Source organism: Humulus lupulus, chromosome 6 (assembly GCF_963169125.1).
Source record: "Humulus lupulus chromosome 6, drHumLupu1.1, whole genome shotgun sequence".
Taxonomy (NCBI): Eukaryota; Viridiplantae; Streptophyta; class Magnoliopsida; order Rosales; family Cannabaceae; genus Humulus; species Humulus lupulus.
The window spans coordinates 96,902,025-96,928,563 of NC_084798.1; the positions used below are offsets into that span (position 1 = coordinate 96,902,025).

Genomic DNA, 26,539 nt, shown 5'->3' on the forward strand with positions numbered 1-26,539 from the left:
TTGGTAGTGTCTCTTCTCGAAATATCCTTTCGAATGGGAGCAGGTTTCTTATAAGGCACACTGGAACTCGTGGCCTGATAAACCTCTCCCCGAGACTCAATAAAGGCAGTATAGTTAGTGAACCGAGGTTCATAACGATTACCCTGGGATCATTTATTGTCAGAGGTGGAAGGCTCATTGTGTGGCCGTTTCCCCCCATTCTTGCCATTGCCGTTGTCGTTCCCGTTGCTGTTGGGCTTGGACCCATTGGCGGCTTTGGCAGGCTCGGCAGTCCCTTTATCCTTGCCTGGGGGCTTCCCTTCATTGGCAATGGCATCTTCGATCTTGATGTACCGATCAGCTCGATCCAAGAATTCCTGGGTAGTTCTAACCCCATGTTTTCTGAGGCTGTCCCAGAGAGGCGTGCGACGCTTAACCCCTACGGTTATGGCCATCATCTTGCCTTCGTCTCCCACTGTTTTTGCTCCAGCAGCTGCTCGCATAAAGCGCTAGACATAGTCCTTCAGTGGTTCTCCGTCTTGCTGGCGTATTTCGACCAGCTGGTTTGCCTCAGTCGGGTGCACACAACCCGCGTAGAGCTGTCCGTAAAACTCCTTCACGAACATTTCCCAGGAAACTATACTTGCAGGAAGGAATTTGAAAAACCACTCCTGTGCGGCATCAGAAAGTGTTGCAGGGAAGATCCTGCACCGAGCATCTTCGGACACTTTCTGAATGTCCATTTGTATCTCGAACTTGTTGACGTGAGACACTAGGTCACCATACCCATCAAAGTTCGGAAGCGTAGGCATCTTAAACTTGCTAGGAGTTTCTGCCATAGCTATCCTCTGGACGAAAGGAGTGCATTTTCTCCTATCGTGGTTGATATAAGATGTCCTTCCCCCGACCAGCTGCTGTACTGCCTGGTTAAGGGCATCTATCTGGGCCTGCACAGCGCCAGGAATCGCCGTGGCCTCTGGTGCTGGGGGGACGTACTCGTCGTGCCGCTCGCGGCGATCGTTGAGTACATCTCTCAAATCATCGTCTCTCCTCCGCTGCTCGCTAGCTCCGAGCCGGTTGAAGACGTTATTTTGCCTGGGCTGCCCCCCAGCGTCCCGTCTGTCGGGTTGGTCATTCCTAGGTGGTAGGCTTCGGCCTCCACCTCTTTCTTCATTCCTCCGACCAGCATTTCCTCTGCCTGAGTCGGCCTCGTTATAACCACGGCCATCTCTGAATCTTAATTGGCTATGGTGGGATCGACTGTTCCCTCGGTTGCCTTCCCGGGTTGGAACCTCTTGAGCGCTAGAGGGTGGCCTGCGTTGGTCGATAGGTCCCCGTGCATTATCATGCCGTGGGGGGCCTCGGACCGCAGAGCCTAACTCTGAGTTCCTCCTGTTACCAGGTGGACGTTGTCCTCTGCTCGGAGGGTTTGGCTCGTCGCCCCTATGGTGTCTAGGACTGCGAGGCGGCTGCCCGGCCCTATTCTGCCTCAGCTGCGGGGGATTGCCGTGACCAGCTTGGGATAGAGGCTGTGCCTCAGGGTCCATCAGCGGGACATCGTCCTGAGGTGCCGGTGGATGCTCGGGCCTTTGTGGGCTCGAGGGTTGGATAGGCGGGCTAGGATTGGGACCCCTGTGGGGTGGCCCATTCGCAGGTTGATCAGGCTGCGAGGCAGGTGCAGCCTGATTCCTAGCCAGTTGTAGGGCTGCCTCGAGGGCTGCCATGGCCTCCCTTTGGTGAAGGTCCATCTCCGCCTGTCTTTCACTCAGCTCCAGGCACTGCCGTTCAATATCTTGTTGCTGCCGCGCCATGATTTCGGCAGCACTTTCCTGGTTGGCCCTCAGATTGGCCAGTTCATCCTGCAATACCCCTAGGGTATTCTTCAGCGTCTCGGAGTCCATTTATTCCTCATCAAATTCCAAATGTGGCTCATCCTCAGCCACATTTGGAGGAGGAGGAGGCGGGTGAGATGGTGCAGCGCCGGCCGCCTGTCCAGTTTTCTTGGTAGTTTTCGCCATTGATCTTTCAACAATAATGTATCAAGCTCTCAATGAAAGCACCAGAAGGTTGACTCAGAATTTGGCCAACTGACACGGAGTCAAATTTGCTTGATGCGGACAAACACGTTGGAAAGAATGTAATGACGGAATAATAAAGAACACAAGATTTTATAGTGGTTTGACCCCAGAATCTGGTAATAACCTACGTCCACTTGAATTTTTATTGATATAGAATTCAAAGGAGTGATCAAAGAACTAGGGTTCAATGAGTTTCACCAACCTCTGAAGAACAAGACAATATATCAAATGATCATAAAGCGAAAAAAAGAAGAAGATCCCCCTTCCCTTGAGCTATCTTTCTCTATTTATAGGCTCAAGGAGGATTTACATTAATTTGTTACAGATATTATTTCCTAAATAATCAAATACTCAGGAAATCATGGGAGATAATTTCGGATACTATCATAACTGCATAAGATCTTCTCCGCGTATAGCACGCGTACGACCAGGCTGGTCGTATGAAGAGATCGAACGCTGCGACAATAGATGTCTTTCTGGTCGATAGTCGAGCACGAATTCTGCCAGATGTCAGCCATGTGTATTAAATGTTTGCCATGTCATTCATGCCTGTTTTTTGGATAACATGAACCTAGAGGTGGTGTCGCCTCTCAAGAGAGTAGGAGCTTCTCTCCAGATGGTTCGTGAATGGATCAAGCACAAGGCCATTAAAAGTTCTAAGGGTGAACGGTGAGAAATACATGAGTAATCAGATAAAGGTGTGTGAGACATTACAAATTTTATCACTAGGAATGTTGGGCTCAATCTTTTAAGAATACCTTAGCATTTCAGTAGAAGCATTGTAGTGTTTCCACTAAGGTAAAGTTCAAACCCAAAATGTACTTTACTTTATGCACTAATATTGTTTGGCTAAAAAATTGAGGATGTATTTGTTGGGGTTTTATGCCGTAATTAAAACCCAAATTCTTTGTAATCTCATTTTATTATCAATAAAAGAATAGAAATCATTTTTTGACTTGGTCAATCGCTTTGCTCACATGTTTTATTTTCATGGTTATTTGTTTAATATAAACTTCTATTATATCCCGAGCATATAGCTAATCTTATTTATAGTGACGTAATCACAGTGGAATATAAATATAATTATATGTTCAAAATAAGTTAGTCCTAAGATTAGTCAGTGCACCGGATTTACATTGACTTGCCAATCTACGATATGATCTACTTACACATTACAGTGTTATGTTCTTTCCAGAACATTAGCAAAGTAGATAAGATCGAATGTATTTGTTACATCGGACAGGACCGATATTGACAGTTGATAAGATAAGTAAACATACCGTTATTATCTATTCTAGTCATATCATATAGTTGACCATAGGTCAATTCAATCTCAATTCTGAGTGGTTAGTATTCTAACTGATTGTATTATTTGAGTTCTTTGACTTGTTCGTTACCAGCTTACCCTACGGACTAGCCCATACTTACATCTTGGGAACTCAGTAGTATAATTGAGTGGGAGTGTTAATCATAGATATGAACATCTATAGCTTCTGATGAAGAAGTGAAACGATGGTTTCCTTTTAGTTTGGTTCAAGGTGTTAAATGATAGAGATCTCATTTCAGTAATTAAATTAGTTTACTGAAATATCATTTACAAGGAACTAAGTGTTTTAAGGATAAAATACAATGAGGGGTAAAACGGTATTTTAGTCCTATCTCATTGTAGACCGTCTATAGAGGATTGAGTGACAATTACGGTTGTAACAATGGATAATTAATAGCGTATCTATATTTGTTATAGAGCGTTCTATGAATTCAAGAGTGCAATTCCAAGTCTATAGTGGAGTCATGAGGAATTAATAAGTTAGTAAATTTATTTGTTAGATTTATGATAACTTATTGGAGCTTGATTTCATAGGCCCATGGTCCCCATTGTACCTTGGATAAAATCATCTAGATAGTCTCAATTAATTGATTTAATCATCAATTAGAATTATCAAAGTTGACCAGGTCAATTTTGGATAGTTTCACAGAGTTGTGTAATTTTGAGAAGAAAAGAGAAATTATGGCAGATTTATTAATTAAGATAAATTGGTATCTAAATTAATAAATAAGTTTAAATCAAGGTTCAAATTATAAATAATTAATTTGATAAAGGATTTAAATAATTATTTAATTAATTAAATCAATAGAAAATAATACAGGCCTTGATTTTAAGTCCAATGGGCTTATAATCAAATGGGAAATTTCACGGGCCTATAGCCCATGATAATTTCGACCTAGGGCTTCAAAATGGCTGTTATGTTATTGATTTTTTAATTAAATTAAATGGCCTAATTGAGTCTACAAAAGGAGTGCTTAGAGAGAAGATTTTAGAGACGACAGATAAGTCACAAGTCAGATTTTCTGATAGTTTTATATTCTCTCTAAACACAAGTCCTTTTCTAAGCCACTTTGTTATTTTCTCTTCTTCTCTCTATATCTATCTCATGTGTTGAGAATTGCCCACACTAGTCTAGGTGGTTCTAAGGATACATTGGAAGATCGTGAAGAAAATAGAAGATCGGTTCAGTTTCTTGATAATACTCTGCGACAGAAAGGATACAAGAGTTAGAGAAACTGAAGGAAGGACTCTTAATTCCGCTGCGTATACTGTAAGTATTATATTATTTGTTGTTAGAACTAATATAGTGGAGAAGAACAAAATATATAGTAATATATTTAATTGAAGAACAGAAAAAATAAATACAAAATAATAAATTATAAAACTGATAAGTGAAAAGAAAGCCGAGGCACGTAAAACACGCTTTCCTTAAAGCAGATTTGCCCCCTCTACCTGATTGGTGTTAGAGGATACGTGAGCAACCACTTCCCAGGATACAACGACTAACAAGTAGAGGAATACACCACTTTCACTACTCCAGCGAACTCGGATTAATACCTTTACTCTATCACCTTAAGACTTACGAAAAACAAAGAAGAAGAAGACAAGAGAGCTTTTTAATGAGTGACTCTATTTTGTTGGTGTGTCTAGAATGAAAGGTGAAGCCTCCTTTTATAGGCTTCATATGGGGTGGAATACCAAGTGTGAACACAAGGGAATTAATGCCAAAAATCCCACAAAATTAGTGATATTGATCGATCACAATCTTTACCATAATTTCTGATATCGATCAGAATATTCACCATTATTACAGTGATTACATCCTTGACCAAATCTGCATTTATTAGCAGCTATCAATGGACCACATTTAAGGCATCAATTTTCCATTCACACATTAGCCTAAATTGGTTATTTATTATATATAAAATATAATTTTTTTTTCCAACAATCCCCCACATGAATGAAATTGATCAACGATAAGGAATACACAGAGAAAAGACTCACAATGAATTGACAAGACTCGACTTGACTCAACACGGTGATAGAATTCTACGGTAGATACCTGTATAGGATAGGTGGGTGTTAACCTTTGAACCTTCCCTTGTGAAAATATATTTACCTTACTAGCTGATCAGTGGACGCGATGTCTTTGAACTGTCTGCTGTTGATGTAAATGATGATATATCTCACACAGATATCTTCCTGGCATCATATCGGTTCTCATGATTATGTTCATTTTGGCCATGGACATCCGCCTGGTTCTGCGAGAGGTTTTAGAGAATTTAGCCCCCACAATTCTCCTTTGAAGCGGCCCCACTTCTCTCTCACATAGGTGACCTCTTAATTAAGAACAATCCCACATTGCCCCGTTCGGACTTCCGACGCATAAGGGTCATTAAAAGCTTAATGCTTATCCTTTTTTCAACGGGAATCACTGTTTCATCAACAGAATGGGTAGGGTTAGTCCCCACAGTGATCTTACAAGGTTTATATAATTAGGTTGTCCCATTGAACCTAGATCTTGGGATCTCCGGTCAACTAGGTTGGGTTTTCCTTTATATCTACCTTATTTCTTCTGGGCTTAAGTCCCATTCCTTCTGATGTCTTTTCAACTTGATCTCTATTTAACCCTTTGGTTAGCGGATCCGCAATATTATCTTTTGACTTCACATAGTCAATTGAGATAACTCCAGTTGAGATCAATTGTCTAATGGTATTATGTCGTCGACGTATATGTCTTGACTTACCGTTATATAGAACATTCTTTGCTCTGCCAATTGTTGCTTGATTATCACAATATATACATATTGCAGGCACAGGTTTAGGCCAGTCTGGAATATCCTCTAGGAAATTACGTAGCCATTCTGCCTCTTCACTACATTTATCCAGAGCAACAAACTCAGATTCCATTGTAGATCTAGTGATTACAGTTTGTTTCAAAGATTTCCATGAAACCGCTGCACCACCTGGAGTGAAGACATATCCACTAGTACATTTTGAGTTATGAATATCAGATATCCAACTTGCATCAGTGTATCCTTCAAGCACAGCTGGATCTCTGATGTAGTTTAGCCCATAGTCACGAGTATACCTTAAGTACCTAAGTACCCTTGCAATTGCTTTCCAGTGTTCAACACCTGGATTACTTGTGAATCGACTCAAAGTACTTATAGTATAGGCAATGTCTGGTCTAGTACAACTCATCAAGTACATTAGACTTCCTATTACTCTAGCATATTCTACTTGGGACACGCTTTCACCATTATTCTTGGATAGATGCTGACTTGTATCAATTGGTGTTCTGGAAATTCCAGAATCATCTTTACCGAATTTGTCAAGTATCTTGTCCACATAGTGTGACTGACTCAAACTGAGTCCATCTGGCGTCCTTATAATTTTTATCCCTAAAATTACATCAGCCAGTCCCATATCCTTCATGTCAAACCTTGAGTTTAACATTGTTTTGGTGGATTTAACCATTCGTTGGTTGCTTCCAACAATGAGTATGTCATCTACATACAAACATAGAATGATGTATCCCTCATTTGTGGTTTTGATATACACACATTTGTCACACTCATTGATTTTAAATCCATTTGTCATCATGACACTATCAAATTTTTCGTGCCATTGCTTTGGTGCTTGCTTAAGTCCATACAGTGACTTAACAAGTTTGCAAACTTTCCTTTCTTTCCCTGGAACTACAAAACCCTCGGGTTGTTCCATGTATATTTCTTCATCAAGATCTCCATTTAGAAAGGCAGTTTTTACATCCATTTGATGGACTTCTAGATTTCGCAATGCAGCAATTGCCAAAATCATCCTGATAGAATTTATTCTCGTCACCGGAGAATAAGTATCAAAGTAGTCATAGCCTTCTTGTTGTTTGTAACCTTTTATTACTAATCGGGCCTTGTACTTATCAATTGTTCCATCTGTTTTCATTTTCCTTTTGAAAATCCACTTGGAACCTAAAGGTTTACATCCAGGAGGAAGGTCAACTAGTTCCCAAGTATGATTTTGCAGGATGGAATCAATTTCACTCCTTATGGCTTCCTTCCAAAAAGGACCTTCAATAGAGCTCACAGCTTCTTTATATGTTCGAGGTTCTTCCTCTATCATATAAATTAGAAAATCTGGTCCAAAAGAATTTTCTATCCTTGCCCTTTTACTTCACCTTGGCTCTACTTGGACTTCATCAGTTTCCTCTTCTTGTTCTCGATCATCCATCGTTTCAGATGTTCGCTTAGAACAGCTTGGTCCAACCCCATTATCTTTGCAAGGAAATACATGTTCAAAGAATGATGCATTCTTTGATTCCATTATCGTATTCTTGTGAATGTCCGGGTTTTTAGACTCATGTACAAGAAATCGATATGCATTGCTATTTTGTGCATAACCAATGAAAATACAATCTACTGTTTTTGGACCTATTTTCATTCTTTTTGGCAATGGTGCAATCACCTTAGCCAGACACCCCCACACTTTTAAGTATTTGTATGAAGGTTGTCTACCTTTCCATAATTCATATGGTGTCTTTTGATCTTTCTTTCGGGGAATCTTATTTAAAAGATAATTAGCTGACAAAATAGCTTCACCCCACATGTTCTGCGGTAATCCAGAACTTAATAACATGGCATTCATCATCTCTTTTAAAGTGCGATTTTTCCGTTCTGCCACTCCATTGGATTCAGGAGAATAAGGTGGTGTTACCTCGTGAATGATTCCATTTTGTGCACAAAGTTCACTAAATGGTTCTACATATTCACCACCACGATCACTTCTTATCATCTTAATTTTCTTATTAAGTTGATTTTCAACCTCTTGTTTATAGAGAGTAAATTTCTCTATAGCCTCATCTTTGCTTTTTAGCAAGTACACATAACAATACTTTGTACTATCATCAATAAAAGTAATAAAGTATTTGTTACCACGTCTTGTTTGAACAAATTTTAAATCACAAATATCACTGTGAATTAAATCAAGGGGTTCAGTGTCTCTTTCAACTGTTTTGAACGATGACCTGGTTAATTTCGCTTCTACACAAGTTTCGCACTTATGTTTTGAATCAATATTGAACGTGGGTATGTGATTCAAGTTAATTAATCTACGCAGAGAATTATAATTAACATGACCTAGTCTACCATGCCATACATTTGAAGACTCAAGAAGGTAAACAGAAGAAGTACTAGCTTTATTATTATCAATAACAGCATTTGGCTTAACAGCCATTACATTCATCTTCCACATGCCCTCTTTTACATAACCCTTCCCAATAGGAACACCCGCTTTAGTGAGTACAATTTTCTGAGATTCAAACACCATCTTGAACCCATGTACACTCAGCAGAGTTCCAGATATCAGATTCCTACGAATGTCAGGCACATACAGTACATTTTGCAGCTTGACATTCTTTCCAGACGTCATCTTCAAGAACACAGTTCCTTCCCCTTTTATCTCAGAGGTTGCTGAGTTGCCCATGTAGAGCTTCTCTCCATTTTCCAGTGTAGTCAGATCAGAGAATGCTGACTTGTTTGCACATATATGACGAGTAGCTCCAGTGTCGAGCCACCATTCCTTTGGATTCGCATCCACTAGGTTGACTTCAGAGACCACGGAACATAAGTCTAATTCAGCGACCTCTTGGGATATCGCGTCCACCATATAGGTCTCATTGCCTTTCTTCTTGCGCAATTTGCACTCAGATGATTTATGTCCCATCTTGCCACAGTTAAAGCACTTCCCTTGGAACTTTGGCTTCTTTGCAATTCCACCTTTTGGTCCCAACTTGGGCCCTTGCTTGTGCTTAGGATTCTTCCCCTTTGAGCCTCTATCATGCTCCATCAAGTTTGCCTTGGCAGCATTAGGATTCAAGGTTCGCTTCTCATTACCTTGGTTATCCTCTTCAACGCGAAGTCTAAGAATGAGATCTTCAACACTCATTTCCTTTCGCTTGTGCTTCAAATAGTTCTTGAAGTCTTTCCATGCAGGGGGTAGCTTCTCAATAATTGCAGCTACTTGGAATGATTCACTCAAAACCATTCCTTCAGCATGGATCCCGTGGATGATCAATTGAAGCTCTTGCACTTGGCTTATCACATTCTTGGAGTCTACCATCTTGAAGTTCAAGAATTGACCAACCAAGAATTTCTTGGCGCCAGCATCTTCAGCCTTATATTTGTGGTCCAAAGAGTTCCACAATTCCTTGGTTGTTTTCTTCACACTATACACACCATACAGAGTGTCAGATAAGCCATTCAGAAGATAATTCCTACACAGGAATTCAGCGTGCTTCCAAGCATCAATTGCTTGCTGAGTTTGCACATCTATCTCATCCTCTCCAATAAAGGGAGGATCCTCTTTTAGGAATCTCGCAAGATTCAATGTTGTCAGATAGAAAAGCATTTTCTGCTGCCACGTTTTGAAGTTCACCCCAGTGAACTTATCCGGTTTCTCATTATGGTTCACAGGAACCGTTGAGACCGTTGGTACCAATGGTACCGAAACTTGCACAGCCTGACCCTTAGATTGGTCCTTGGTGGTTGAAGCTGGAGTTCGGGGAGATCTTTCAATGCTTCCAGTAGCAATGACATCCATATTTTCAGCCATATCTGATTGGTTACATAATTCGTAAATAATTAGGCAATAATACAACATTAGAAAGATAATATATGTGAACCAAAAAATTATATAATTACCTACTGATATGTGGCAGTAAATTATATATATATATAAATAAATAAATAGTTGTAATGACAATACCAATTAAGGTAAGTGAATATGCATATACATTTCCCTATTTATTATAAGAATGTGTGGAACATTTCATCAATATGCATATACATAGTTAAATTAGACAATATGCTCAAACTATAAATATATGATATATTTAAAATTCTAGAATATACATTAAACATATATGACATTATATATGTGTGTTTCATGCATATAAATACAAAGAATATATTTCATATGGAAACATACCAGAATATGAAAGTACTGGGAAGAAAAAAAAATCAGTGCATATAACTATGCATATATATATTGCTACCACCGAAATGATACACGAAGAAAATAGATATATGCCCATATGTGCTTGAATACAATAGCTCAATATAAAAAAAAAATTGGAATAGCAACACGTGATTTTCCCTGGAAATAATCCAACTAGTCACATGTAGACTATTTTATGTGATAACTTGATAAAACATGCATTAAAAGGAATCACGTGTATATGTAAAATATGACTAACACATATATGTTAATAATTGAGACAAGAAAATTAAGCATATAAAATATATGTAAAACTTTCATATTAATACATAAATATATATATATATCTTAAAGAAAATTGAGAGCATAGAAAGATAATAAAATTATTATCAGCAGCAATCAAACACAAAAAATTCAGAAATGATTTCCACCCTTCAATATTTTCGTCTTCTCCGAAGGAGTCCAAAGTCTGCTTTAAGATTGTTAGAACTAATATAGTGGAGAAGAACAAAATATATAGTAATATATTTAATTGAAGAACAGAAAAAATAAATACAAAATAATAAATTATAAAACTGATAAGTGAAAAGAAAGCCGAGGCACGTAAAACACGCTTTCCTTAAAGCAGATTTGCCCCCTCTACCTGATTGGTGTTAGAGGATACGTGAGCAACCACTTCCCAGGATACAACGACTAACGAGTAGAGGAATACACCACTTTCACTACTCCAGCGAACTTGGATTAATACCTTCACTCTATCACCTTAAGACTTACGAAAAACAAAGAAGAAGAAGACAAGAGAGCTTTTTAATGAGTGACTCTATTTTGTTGGTGTGTCTAGAATGAAAGGTGAAGCCTCCTTTTATAGGCTTCATATGGGGTGGAATACCAAGTGTGAACACAAGGGAATTAATGCCAAAAATCCCACAAAATTAGTGATATTGATCGATCACAATCTTTACCATAATTTCTGATATCGATCAGAATATTCACCATTATTACGGTGATTACATCCTTGACCAAATCTGCATTTATTAGCAGCTATCAATGGACCACATTTAAGGCATCAATTTTCCATTCACACATTAGCCTAAATTGGCTATTTATTATATATAAAATATAATTTTTTTTTCCAACATTTGTTTATCTTTGAATTCAATTTTAGAAACATGTTTTAGGCTATCTTGTATTAATTTGTTTAATATTAGATATACATGAAAATAAATAAAGATCATGTATAAGCTTTTTCCAACAGTATTTAACCAAGTGGGAGAATATTGTGATTGGTTAAATGCATGGTGAAATTGGTTAGGCACGAAGAGATGCAAAAACCATAACGATTTCACAAAAGTCAACATGTGAGAGTTGACTTTCAGTATAGGCATTTATAAATTATCTTTTTGGGTCCAAAGTGTTTCTTTGGAGTATATGAGAGTACCCAAAAAGTTCGGGAGCATTAGAGATGTTTTGAGACAAAATTTGGAGCGTCAAAACAGAAGCTTCGGCGATGCGTTGCCACTGTGAGGCGACGCTTCGCACGACTAAAATATGGTAGACCAGGCAACACATCGCCTGGGCCGTCCGTATGGGTCTGTATAGTGACGTGTTTTTGGCTCCAAAATTCAAATTAAAATGATCTAATCTCATTAGTTGAGGCTAATGAGGTTCCTATACTATTTAAAGTGTTCATTTGAGTTAATTGGTGACTTGATCACTCACCTCTCTCACTCTAGCTTTCAAGATTACTAGTTTTTTCCAATATCTTCATCAAGAAAGCTTGACTTGTATGAATGATAAAGACTTGTGAATCCCAATCTCATTCTATTGTAGTAACTTCAAGAAATTCCAAGGAGAATGCTAGGAATAGAGATTTTTGGACAACAAGTTTACATTTGTGTCAAACCTTGTCACTTTTGTGTTTCACATAAAATCGTAGTTTTGTGATTGGTGTTTGATGGTTGTTCTTCAAGAAATATCTACTTTGCACTTTGATTCTTTTGAGTTTATGTAATTTGTGATTATCTACCTATAAAGTTAGATTACTTATTTTTTATGCTTTGAGTTGTAATGCAAAACAAAGTTTATTAAGCCTAACCCCATCATCAGTATATATATATATATATGTATATATATATTTATATCAGATAAACTACTGAAATTCCACCCAACTTTTGGAGTAGACATAAACCACAAAAGGCTACACATGCATGCATACATACATACATTCTCATGATAGTGATATAAATACCAATAAGAATGCTCTATAATAGTGCTGGAACTGAGAGAGAGAGAGAGAAGTAGAGGACAAAGAGCTGATTTTCACTTAATGAAAAATTGGGTATCGATACAAGAGGTAAAGCACCTTTAGGTTCATACTGAAACTAACAAATAAAAATAGATTAACCAACTTATTTAATTTTAACTAATCACCTAACTAATTATTCTAATACTCTAAGAAGTTATTACAATATCATAATCTTCTATATTTAGAATATGTATATTATGTGTATCTCTTTGTGATTTGGTGATCTTTGTGATTTGGTGAATGAGTTAATAGCCATAATTCTAGGGTATATAGATAGCTGTAGACACACTTTAGCTTGTAATATTGTATATATATATTACCTAAAGGTGAATGAACAAGGAAACACATTTTACCAACTTTGTCATGGTATCAGAGCCCTAGCAGCCTAGCAAGCTCACACCATCTATTTTTTTTTCTCTTTTCCTTCATTACCTCGACAGAAACCAGAACTCCACATATTCCATATCTCTCCATCTCATCTATCATATATCCATATACCATATATCCCATCTACCGTTCTCTATTTCTCCCTTTCATATATATATATCTATATATATATCCATATCCATATTCCCTCTAATCTACCAACCCAGAACCCACGAGCATCTCTCCATCTATATATATATATATATATATCTCAAAAAAAACAAAAAAAAAAAAGTCTCTTCATATATATATATATTTCTATATTCCTTCTCCTTTGTCTCTAGTCGACCAAACCGAGAAGCCACCACCATCTCTCTATCCATCTATATATATATATATATCTCAAAAAAAAAAAAAAAAAAAAAACCCAACCATCTATTTTTTTCGATATGGCTGATGATGGAAAAATCGATCCCCACTCTCCCTATTATCTTGGGTCTGGGGATCAACCCGGTAATATGATCACCCATGTGAACCTCTCTAATGACAATTATATTGTATGGGCACGTGCAATTAAATTGTCCTTGAAAGCTCGCCGAAAGTTTGTGTTTGTTGATGGAACAATCACCAAACCGACGGACAAGAAGAAACAACTTGATTGGGACACTGTCAATTCTATGCTTGTCTCATGGATCATGCGGACTCTTGATTCCAAATTGGCGGCCTCCATTCCTTTTCATGATGAAGCCAAACAACTTTGGGATTATCTTGAGAGACGTTTTTGCGTGGCCAACGGTCCTCGCCTTCAACAATTGCGAGCAGATATTACCAACTGTAAGCAAACTTCGACTATGTCTATTGATGATTATTACACTCGTTTGATGGGATTGTATGATGAATTGGATCGTCTCAAACCTCTCCATGCGTGTGACTGTGGTAAGTGTACTTGTAATCTTGCTGGTCGGTTCGCTGCGGATCGAGAGGAGGAGAAACTCCATCAATTTCTCATTGGCATCAATGATGATTTATATGCCACGGTACGTTCTAATTTGTTGTCCACTTCTCCTTTACCTGATCTCGATCGTGTGTATCAAGCATGTCTTCAGGAAGAAAAGTCTCGGGGTATTGCTCGTGACAGAGCGGACAAGGAGGAAATCCATGCGTTTGCTCTCCAAACTACACCACCCAAGGCTCGTTTTACTCGTCCCGATAAATCAAAATTGTATTGTTCTGTTTGTAAGCGATCGGGTCATGATGACAGTTCATGTTTCAAAACGAATGGATATCCAGATTGGTGGGAAGATCGGAATCGTGGAGTCCAAGGCAGTGCACGACCCCCTGCACAACCATCTCTTGCGCCTCCTCTGACTGCTCCTCGTGGTCGGCCCAAAGCCGCGGCCACCACGGTCGCTACTGCCAATGCTGTGGCTAATGGTGGGAACGATTCAATGGCTTCCTCTCATGGGCCTTCTAGCATTTCTTTGCATGATCTGAAACCGGAGCAGGTTCAGATTTTATTGAATATGATAAATAATCGCCAGTCTGATCAGATGATGGGTGAGTTCTCTACTGTTTCCTGGATTCTTGATACTGGTGCTTCTCATCATGTTACTGGCACTGAATCATGTTTGACGGACCTTCATCCTATTTTGCAATGTTCTGTTGGGTTACCTAATGGCGCACATGCCATTGCTACTAAGGCTGGGCGCGTTTTGTTGACCGATGGGTTGATACTTGAGCATGTTTTATTTGTACCACAGTTCCATTGTAACTTAATCTCAGTGTCACAATTAACTGATGATTCTAAATGCATTTTACAATTCACTGATTCTTTATGTTCTATACAGGACCTACGCTCGAGGAGTCTGATTGGAGCCGGTGAACGTAAGGATGGACTCTATTATTTTCGACGGATTCCTACAGTGTGTGCGGTAACGGTTCCAGAGATTTCAGATTTTGAGTTGTGGCATCGTCGTCTCGGGCATCCATCTGATAGAGTCGTCAAATTAGTTCCTGCTATTTCCTCTAGTACTTCTCAAAAGAAATTGAATAAAGCATGTGATGTTTGTCCTCAAGCAAAACAAAAACGTGATAGTTTTCCTGTAAGTGATAGTAAAGCTTGTCGAACTTTTGAACTTATTCATTGTGATTTATGGGGCCCCAATAAGATACCCTCTTCGTGTGGAGCACATTATTTTTTAACTTTGGTGGATGATTTTTCAAGAGCTGTATGGGTTTATTTATTGCGTTCAAAAACAGAAGTTTATCAAATTTTTTGTTCATTTTTTGCTATGATTGCCCGTCAATTTGAAACACATGTCAAATTAGTAAGAAGTGATAATGGTACGGAGTTTCAATGCATGTTAGATTATTTTGATACAAATGGCATTATTTTTCAAACCTCTTGTGTTGGCACTCCTCAACAAAATGGTCGAGTGGAACGAAAACATCAACATATTCTTAATGTGGGTCGTGCTTTAATGTTTCAAGGAAATCTTCCTATTACTTTTTGGGGAGAATGTGTGCTTGGTGCAGTGTATCTCATTAATAGAACTCCTTCTGGTTTACTCCAAAATAAAACTCCCTTTGAAATTCTCTTTGGCCACGCACCTGCCTTTGATGAACTTAAGGTCTTTGGTTGTTTAGCTTTTGCTCACAATCAAAAGGCTAAAGGTAATAAATTTGCTCCTCGAAGTAGGAAGTGTGTTTTTATTGGTTACCCACATGGGAAGAAAGGATGGAAATTGTATGACCTTCAGACTGGTGACATCTTTGTTTCCAGAGATGTCAAGTTTCATGAAAATGAATTTCCTTACGTGACTGCTTCTACTTCTCAAGTGCCCACTCCTTCCTCGCCGCCACCTGATTCTAATGTGGGGATTAATGTTGATTTTTCGGATGACTTGGAGTATATTTTGGTTGATGACCATGCAACCCCTACAATTGGGACTGATGATGTGTTGGAACGCCCATCCCCGATACCTCTTGCATCCGCTGATGCCTTGGGGCGCGGGTTGCAGGATAAGTGTCCCTCCGTTCTTCTTCGTGACTTTGTTACCCACACTGTACGATCTTCGAGTCCATCTGAGTGTTCAACGTCTTCTACCAGCTCCTCAGGTACTTCTTATCCTATAGCACATTATGTGAATTGTAATAAGTTTTCTCCACGACACCGTGCTTTTCTTGCAGCTATCACTGACGGCACTGAGCCTCGTTCCTTTAAGGAAGCTATGCAATATGAAGGTTGGCGCAAGGCTATGCAGCAAGAAATTGCTGCTTTAGAAGCTAATGGCACTTGGGAAATGGCAGTTTTACCTCCTCATAAAAAGGCTCTTGGTTCTAAATGGGTTTACAAAATCAAATACCATGCAGACGGGCAAGTAGAGCGTCTTAAGGCTCGTCTAGTTATTTTTGGCAATCATCAAGTTGAGGGGGTTGATTATAATGAAACTTTTGCTCCCGTTGCAAAAATGGTCACTGTTCGCACCTTCTTAGCAGTAGCAGCAGTCAAGAATTGGGCTTTGCATCAGATGGATGTTCATAATGCATTTTTGCATGGTGATCTTGATGAAGAAGTTTACATGAAACTTCCTCCTGGCTTCAACGTTCGCAATCCTGGTTTAGTGTGTCGTCTCAAGAAGTCTTTATATGGTCTACGACAGGCTCCGCGATGTTGGTTTGCTAAGTTAGCTGCTTCTTTGAAGACCTATGGTTTCCTTCAGTCTTATTCAGATTATTCTTTGTTTACACTCCATCGGGGATCGATCCAACTCAATGTTCTTGTATATGTTGATGATCTCATTATTTCTGGTAATGATGCTTCCGCTGTTAATCATTTCAAAGCCTATTTGCATGAGTGTTTCCATATGAAAGATTTGGGTGTCCTGAAATATTTTCTTGGTATTGAGGTTGCTCGTCATTCAGAGGGCATCTTCTTGTGTCAGCGAAAATACACACTTGATATTATTGCTGAAGCTGGCTTATTGGGGTCTCGTCCCGCTGGCTTTCCCATTGAGCAGAATCACACATTGGCTCTCGCCAAAGGCCCATTGCTCATCGATCCTGAGCGGTATAGACGACTTGTGGGTCGTCTCATTTACTTATCATTCACACGTCCAGACTTGGTTTATACTGTTCATATCTTGGCTCAGTTTATGCAACACCCTCGTCAGGATCATTGGGATGCGGCACTTCGTACGGTTCGCTACTTAAAAGGGTGTCCAGGCCAAGGCATTCTACTTCGCACTGATTGTGAATTATCTCTGACAGGTTGGTGTGATTCAGATTGGGCTACGTGTCCTTTGACTAGACGGTCTCTTACTGGTTGGATAGTGTTTCTTGGCTCTTCTCCGATTTCTTGGAAGACCACGAAACAACACACAGTGTCTCGGTCTTCCGCTGAGGCTGAGTATCGTTCTATGGCCGCTGTCACTTCCGAGTTGAAGTGGCTCAAAGCTTTGCTTGCAAGTTTGGGTGTCACACATTCGCCAGCCATGCACTTATATTGTGATAGTCAATCGGCCCTCTACATTGCTCAAAATCCTGTCTTTCATGAGCGTACCAAGCATATTGAAGTTGATTGTCATTATGTGCGTGATGCCATTCGTGATGGAATTATTTCTACGTATCATGTGTCTACTGATGATCAGCTTGCAGACATCTTCACCAAGGCCCTTGGCAAGCGCAAGTTTTTGTAGATAGTATCAAACCACCATATACTTGATACGAGCACATCAATAACATTATAATAAATAGTATCAATTATAAAAAAAATGTCACCCTTACTATCATGCCGTCTTTGTCAATGTGATAAAATTTATTTATATTTATATATCAAATAATCAATTTATATATAACTTTATTCCGCCACTTTTCCTTCAAAACTGTACAAATTATATCCAGATCTATTCAAAGCAAACCCACTGATCACATCACAGTATTCTACCACCACAAGATCTCTTTGCGGCATTAACTCAAACAATTTATGTGCATCCTTAATACACACAACAACCATATAAATATAGGGTATGGCTATAGTGCGGGCATACGGAAAAGCCGCACCGTGCGGCTCTTTTCTACACCTTCGATTTTGATAAGATCGAGTTACAATGGGGTATATCATACACTATCATGTGGTCATTAATGCAGCATATGATTTCTCCTTAGTGAGTTATATTTTTTTTGGGAAATTTTAATAATATTGGTATCTCTTTTATTTGTAATTTATGCAGGTTGTGAGGTTTAGCATTTTCGGTGGGGAAGATAGTAATGAGAGAGCTTGAAGCCGCCACGAATGGGTTGTCTCCGGAGAATGTGATTGGGGAAGGTGGGTATGGGATGGTACTAGAATCTTCGTCAAGAACCTCTTGAATAACAGGTACTCATTTAATTTTTCTCTGGGTGGGTAAGTTTGGTTTGTGGCAAAAGAAAATGATCTCTCTGCTTGTTGAGAAAGCATAAGAAAAGCTGGTCTTTTTCTAATCTGAATTTTTCTGTTTGTTTTTCGTGTAATTGTTTGATTGCATTTTGCGGTTAATTCAATTTTTTCTCTGAGAAATTCTTCTTACTGAGTTATATTTTTTGGGGGAAATTTTAATAATGTTATATGGATTATTTAATTGGTACCTCTTCTCCCATTAGAATTAGGGTTTCATTTCTGGTGAGGTAGAAGACAATCTTTTTAAGTTCGGTAAATTTTGTTGGGGGTGAAGGTGCCAGTGAGAAGAAGAAGATTCGCTTACATCCATGAGGGATTTGGGATTTCTCTTCTTGAAGAAAGTGGGTTACATTGGATGACTATTATTACCTTTTGGTTAAAGAATCCGGTTAGTGGGAGCATAATTTTTGTTTGTTTTACTGTTATTTGCTTCTTTTAGTTGCAAAAACAGAGGTATTTTTCGTGTCTTTATTAATTTGTTGTTATCCTGTTAATCTGTGTGTGGAATAAAAGATATATAATACTCTTATATTTACGTGCTTGCAGCTCTTATATATATAGCTTAATCAGTCTTCATTCTCTCATGTTGCTTTTAGTTGATACATGTTATTATTAATTAAGAAATTTGATAATTTGTACAGCGTCATTGTTGGAAAAGATCGGTTTCTTCCCACTTATTGGGAGATTTTAAAGGAGTTTACAATTGGATCATCCTTTCAGATGCATATACATATAAATATTATACACTTTCTTTCATGCTTGAGTTAAAAATTTCTGACCCTTCTGTTAAACTTCCTCTTATAAAATGCGATGCAGATTTTCCTTGCTTTATTGTCTGAAAAATGATTTAATTTGTTTAAGACTTTTTCCACAAAATCCCTCCCCCCTTCCTCTCTCATACAAGTACTGCTGATGTCCTCTTTTTTTTTTAGCTTATAATAAACTTTAAGTTAACTACTACTTTTAATATATAGGTTCTAGTGCTCATTTATTTTCAATCTTATTAACTAATGTTGACCCTTCATTTGATCAACGACACAGAGTCAAATATATGACAAAAGATAAAACGGCAAATAAGAAAAATAATCTAATAGAAGAGAAGAAAACACCAAGGATTTATAGTGGTTCGGCCCCAAAAGATGGAAATAACCTACGTTCACTTAGTGCAATTATTAAGATTGAATCTCAAAGCAGTGATCAAAGAACTAGTGTTCTTGAGTTTCACAAACTTTAGAAGAAATACAATAAAACGATGGATAATTGTCCTATAACTCTCTCCTTTTCTCTATTTTAGCTGAAAGATTCAGGAATCAAAAGTTCATTCCTTGAGCTATTTCATGCATATTTATAGGCTCAATGAGGGTTACATGAGCCAACGGGTCATATCTTTCCTTAATAACCGCGTATCAAGGTCATAATGAATAAATATTCAATGTATTAATTATAAGATTACAATTTAAGAAGGAAGCAAATCAAGTTATACGACCAGCTTGGTCGTATCTAAATATTAAGCCCCGACGAAGCGATGTGCTTCTAGTCGATAGTCAAGCAGTACTTTGGCCACGTGTGAGAAATCTCTGCCATGTCATCAGCAACCGTTTTTAGGGTAAACATTTGCCCCCCCCCAAGTTTATTTATTGCTACCAGCAATAAGTAAACTTAGGAAACTGACTCTTCGAATACCCCACGAAATCTGTCAGAGCCGGGAGATCAATCATGTCCAATCAAGTCTTTTCAGTTTCCCAATAACTTGTCGGATGGTCATTACACTTCTCCATGTTTTGAAAAGTTACCCTTTATGATTACCTTGGTAACCGCTCCTCGGCTAATATAAATAACCCTTCAGAATCAGTTTTTACTTTTTATGCTTTAACTTTATCCTCAAGAAAACTGAAGAACCTAGAAACTCAGACGAATCACGAAGCTCCTGCCCAGCTGAATCAACTTAGCACCTCAGAACTTTACTCCATCTTTCATACAAGTACGTTTCTTAAAACCTTTCAGTTGTTGATACGCCATGCAACACTTGTTTATCTCTATTTCTGATTTCTTGGAGATTTTTTATTGTTCTTGACTGAAACTGTTTTGGGTAAATTGAGAATGTTAACCGATGCTTGAAAGGGTGATGAAACATCGTCTTGTAGGAGTTAAGAGCGTAGTCGAGATTGTAGAATTAGGGCGTAAAATCGATTTTTCCCGCCCTTTCGGAATTGAAAAAACTTTTTTCCCGAAAATTTTTTTACTTCCGTTTTTCAAACTGCTCGTGTAGAACTTAGTGTTTTCGCTAGAATGCTGCTGGCCGTATAAAAGCTTAACTTTTATACGCGAGCAACGTTATTTTAATTCGCAACACTTATTTTTAGGCTTTACGTTCTCACCTCCCCTTTCTCTGTTCGCAGCTTTTCATGCAAGATCCGTGGGGAGGTGAAAGGCTTATCGACGACGACTTGATTGCCCAATTAATTGAAGACGAGGAGCATACATTGCTGTTGATACCAGAAATTCCTTTTTCTCGAACCCCACCCAATAGACCTCAGTCAAATCTTCCAGCCATGGGTAGAGTAAAATTCACTTTCCAGAAAAAAAAACCTTCAAACCCTTCAAATCAGCCTGCTTCTCAGGTTGGAGTTCCCTCGACCAGTGATCAGGAAAGAAATATCCTGACCTTAACATTCAAACTCGCGCTCAGCCTCGAAACACCATTCAACCAGATGTTGAATGGTACGTGGCCCCTGTCAGCCAGGTAACGATCAGGATGATCGCTAATTATATTAAAAAATACAAACTTCCTAGGGTGACACTAGTTCAACCTACTCAAGACCAACGGGCGAACTTGCCTAGAGGCGCCTTCAGCGCCTGGTCGAGGTACCACATCGAGGCAGGAGCGACGCTACCTCTTCATCCTTTTTTCCAGGGGGTGGCCAATTATTTCGGGGTCGCACCTTTTCAAATAACTCCCAACGGATATAGAATGTTTGCTGCACTCTATATTCTCTATAGCCACAAGAAATGGCATGTCCCCACACCACATGAGGTCAACTATCTGTTCGACCTAAAATCTAACCCCAACCAAGAAAACACGGGGTTTTTTCACTTTTGTCACCAGGAAACAGGTTGCACTTTCCTGACTGACACCACTTATATCTCGAACGTGGGGAGGTACCATCTGGTGTATTTCCTGACGACTGACTTGGTCGCGAATAACTTGGCCTTCACTCAAGGAGGTAAAGTCTTTGTACCACTGGTCGTTTATCTTTCTTCAATTTTTTGCTGCATTTCCCTTAGAAATTTAGTGCGTTTCAGGCCCATGGTTGCGACCAGACCCTACTCCAGACATGGAGATGCGATCAGCCCTCCTGGCCAGCATGACCGACATAGAGAAAAGTGTCAAACAGCTGGTCACAGAGGCCAATCTGAGACTGGTCGGCCTTTTGGCCCCTCATCAGGATGTGAGGGAGTCAACAGTGGTGAGTGCCACCGGCGGAGAGGTTCTCGAGCAGCACCCAGACGTGCACAACCCCCTCCGAGGAGGGCCACTGGAGTGACAATCAGGAAACCCTCCAGCACCCCGCGGGCTGCTACTCCCCCCGCCCCAACGGGAAAGGGAAAAAAGAAAGCCACTGAACCTTTCGAGCCCCTCGATGAATCTTCGGATGAGAACGGTACTGATTTCTCGCTCTTAGATAGTTTGCCAATTCCCTGTCACTTATTTGATAAGGACGACAATTTTAAGTACACTCCCAATTTAGATTCAGACTTCTTCATGCCAAAGAGTGAGTGTAACACTAGTAAAGTATATAATGTAGCGACCAGTAATGATAGCTCGGGTATTTCACTTACAATTTTCTTTGTTTCTTTTCCTGTCATAACATACTCAATTGTTTATGCTATCTCATTGTTCGTGTATTTGCTTTTCTTACAGACATGGACTCCGAGAATGTGTTCGACATATACAATGCCCCCGAGGCTCCCGAAGCTCCCTCGAGCAAGAAGAAAATGAGCAAGAGGCATCCCGGGGAAAGCAGTAAAACGCCTCAGGCCAAGAAAGTCGTATTGCAGGCCCTCCAGCAGACGGACCCTCAACAAATGTAACACCACCTTCTTCTCCTCACGAGCAGCAAACTCCCCCTGCTCCTGTCGGGTCGACACCTTCTCCACCGACCCCAACCGACTAGACTTAGCAGGCTGCTCCTGCTTCCACGGGGGGCGACATATCGAGTCGCGCCTTGAGATTGGTCAAAGACAGGGTGGCCAAAATTTTGAAGCATGGACGTTGCTGAGAGGCGATGGCTTCGATGGAGATGATGGACGTCGACCATGTAATGCCCCGAATTTCCTAATAAGGGTTAGGACCTTGATTAGGAGGCCGGGAGGGCCATAATTGAATTATGATGCTATTTAATGATCATATGCATGTTCATGTGAATTATGTTATTATATGGTGGTAAATACATGCATACGAGAGTATTTATTATTATAAGGGTATTTTGGTAATTTGGCCGCTGTGGGCGTAATTGTGTATTTTGGGTGCATGGTTGTGATTAATTAATGTAGCCACATTATAAGGTGGATTGGTTCGAGCTATTCGGCATGAGACGATCATGTGATGTAAGTGTTTGGTCTAGTCATAATGGGCTCAAGTTCGGGGCTCGGGGCGAGTCTTGGAGTCATTTTGATGATTAGAGCATTACCGGGAATAAAAGGGTAATGGGATATGATTTATTGGTATTTGAGAATGTTGTGAATAATGGGAATTGGAGAGTGTTAATTATAATTAACGAGATAGGCGGGAAATGACGGTTTTGCCCTCGGGAGTCTTTAGAGGGATTTAATTAGCCTAGGGGCATTATGGTCTTTTGGCCTTAAGGATTTGTATCAGCCTTTGAGTTTTAGAAGGCTGTGGAATGATTAAAAACAGAGCATCATTATCCTCAACCTTCTCCCTCACCCGTACACCATTTCTCCTTCATCTTTCTTTCAATTTTTGAGAGTCATCTTGAGGTATCAAGCTAGAAGATCCAAGGTGGGAGCTTAGGAACTTGATTCAGCCATTAAAGGGGATTGAAAACCAAGCTTGAGGTAAGGAAACTCAGCCATGGAAGTCTTGTTATACTCTGTTTTTTTTTAAATTTCAGCTTGTGATTTCTTGGGAGTTAGTTGGAATTAATGGAAGTTTGATTGGTGTTTAACTTGGGTTTTGATGAGGGTGAGTTATAGGTGATGTTTGGTGGTTGAATTGGGTGTTCGGTTGATGTTTAACTTGGTTTGAAGGTTTGGTTCCGAGGGAAAACGCAGGGGAAAGCAAGCTGGCATTTGCTGGTTTTGGTAATGGGCCGCGGCACGGCTATGGTGAGCCGCGGCCTACGTGCGTTTTTGTGAGGGGATTGGCTCTGTCAGGAGGGTGAGCCGCGGCCCATCAGGGCAGTTTTGGCCAGAAATAGGTTTTTGACTTGGGAATGCTTGCCATAGACCTCGGGGTTGATCCTACTACTTGGTTAAGTGTGAATTGATATCCCGGAGGCTAGATATTGGTTTGGGAACTTATGTTGATCATTTTTATTGATGGTATCCTATATTTGGTTATGACTAGGTGACCGCTAAAGGACTAAAAGTTGATCGTTCTCAAGGGTCGTTCTTGTTATCATTCTAGCTCGAATTTGAGGTAAGAAAACTGCACCCTGTGTTTATGTGACATGCATGGCTATTCTTGATGCATGTTGGTTGATTATTAAACATGACATGCATGGCTATTATTGGTGCATGTTGGACTGTTAAGTGTTATACATATGATGCACGAGAAACATGTGATTATGACATGCTTTGTTTACTGGGTATGATATCGTTCAGAGCTTGAATCTCTGTGTTTATGCATTATCCTAATTGTACTAGTACTTGTTTAGTAGGCATGCTGAATACCTTGTTTATGGATATTGAACATGTGATATATGTTTGGTGGCATGACTTACTTGTGTATGGCACTGACTAGTCAGGGACACTGGCCTAAGAGTCAGAAATGGTATAGCGTCATGAACGTCGAGCCAAATGAAGATTAGATCTAATCGATAACAGCATTGAATGACTCTATGACATTAATGCTGGACCGATCCTAAAGTTGATGAACATGCATTGAATGGCTCTATGGCATTAATGCTGAACCGACCCTAAAGTCAATGAACATGCATTGAATGGCTCTATGGCATTAATGCTGGACCGACCCTAAAGTCGATGAACTTATAAGCGCTTGTCTGGTCTAAGACCAGATGATCAAAGCCAGGGCATATGGCCCCGGTGACTGTTTGTCACATGGCTAGGGAACGTTGTTCCAAGGTTATGACTCTATGGTCATGGGGAAAGGTTATGTTGGTGACTATTCACCATGCACCTATCCTGTTCAAACTTATGAAAGGTTCTCATATCAGTTAAGCCCTGGTGACCCTATCGTCACATGGCAAGAAGGAGTTGTACCCACTTTTGTGACTTTTGCTACTGTCACCTATCTGTTTTGGACTGATAGTCCTGGATGATTATTATGATCATTGTTGATATTATATCATGCTTAATTGTATTTTCTTGCTGGGCCTTGGCTCATGGGTGTTATGTGGTGCAGGTAAAGGCAAGAGGAAGTTGGGCCATCCTTGAGTTGGAGAGTTTAGATGATGACGTGTACATATGCAGTTGCTCGTCCGCCACGGCCGAGGTTTAAAGAGGAACTAGGGTTAAACCCTGTTTTGCCGCTTAGATCGGCATGTTGTAAATAGTTTTCTGTAATAGACTTTAAAATTATATTTTTGGGATCTCAATGTATATATTAAACGTTCTAGTGAAACGTTACATCTTAACCAAAATTTTTAATCCATAAACCGCTAATCATACTTAGTTACACGATTTTGGCCAAAAGACTCAATTAGTGAGTTTAGCACTGTTTACAAGGCACACCGTAACAGTCCCTGGAGTTGGGGCGTTACAGACCAGATCTTAACCCGCGCATTGAATGAGTTCGCCAGTGTAAGTTATCTTTTTCTGTAGAGACAGCCCCTTTTATATTCTACAGTTAGTCTAACCTTTGCTCTGATCGCAGACAATGCTAACCCTCACTGCCGGTCGGCTCCGCTCGGGTGCCGTCACCGAGCAGTCCAGGACTTTGGAGCAACGACACATTGAAGAACTCAAAGCTGCAGAAGTGAAATATGCTGAGCAGCTTGAGGCAGTGCTTGGGGAGAAGAACAATCTGGCTGAGGAGCTAAGGGAGAAGCAGACTGCTCTTGATAAGGCCATCGAGCAAAAAGACAACTTCAATGAGTCTAACCGTATCAACTATCGTGAGGCTAAAAAGCTCGAGCAGGAATAGGCTGCGAGTAGACAAGAGACTACAACCTTGGAGGGTCAGATCGAGAAGCTTAAACAGGCCAACGCCAGCAATTTGGAAAGGTACAAGAACGCCACGGTTAATTGTTTCTATGACTTCTGGAAACACAACCAAGAGGCTGAATTCAGCTACCTTCCCGAGCGCGCTAGGCATGCTGAGATAGCCTGCTGCGTTGCTCGACTTGTGGAAGAAGAGAGAGCAAGGGTACCTGCCTCGCCCGAAATCTCCTTGGCAACTGGTGTGGACGGGGCGGACAATGAAGCTACAAATGTCGTCGACCAGGGCACCCCTCAAGATCCTCCAGCCTCGTAGTCTGCTATTTTTCTCTTTAATTTTTCAAGTACACGGCCTACAGGTCGTGATGTAAAGACACTTATTTTCCAATTGACTATTTATTGCTGGATGGGCAGCTTTTACTTTTAATTGAACAATTACATCCGAGCAGCGATTGCTCGCGATGTAAAAGGATACATTTTGATATTATAATATATTTGCATCTTATTATAATATCTGTTCGCATGACCGAACTTAGTATAGTACTTTGGTTTGATTTAACAAACTATAAAATTTTGAAAAATACTCTAAGTACCCTAGTATGCTTTCACTTATTTTGCTCATGTGTGTACATACCTTTCGATATGCTTTGCTTACTAGATACCTTATATGCCCCTCAAGTGATCGAGGAGCT

General features: G+C 39.7%; 1 protein-coding gene across 1 annotated transcript; it reads left to right on the forward strand.

Moving 5' to 3' along the window:
* Positions 1 to 17,879: 17,879 nt before the first annotated feature.
* Positions 17,880 to 22,485, forward strand: LOC133785319 (uncharacterized). Its single transcript, XM_062224566.1, has 4 exons — positions 17,880 to 18,161; positions 18,280 to 18,425; positions 18,689 to 18,873; positions 19,127 to 22,485. The coding sequence occupies exon 4, from the start codon at positions 21,241 to 21,243 to the stop codon at positions 22,483 to 22,485; it is 1,245 nt and encodes a 414-aa protein (XP_062080550.1). The 5' UTR covers positions 17,880 to 18,161; positions 18,280 to 18,425; positions 18,689 to 18,873; positions 19,127 to 21,240.
* Positions 22,486 to 26,539: the final 4,054 nt, after the last annotated feature.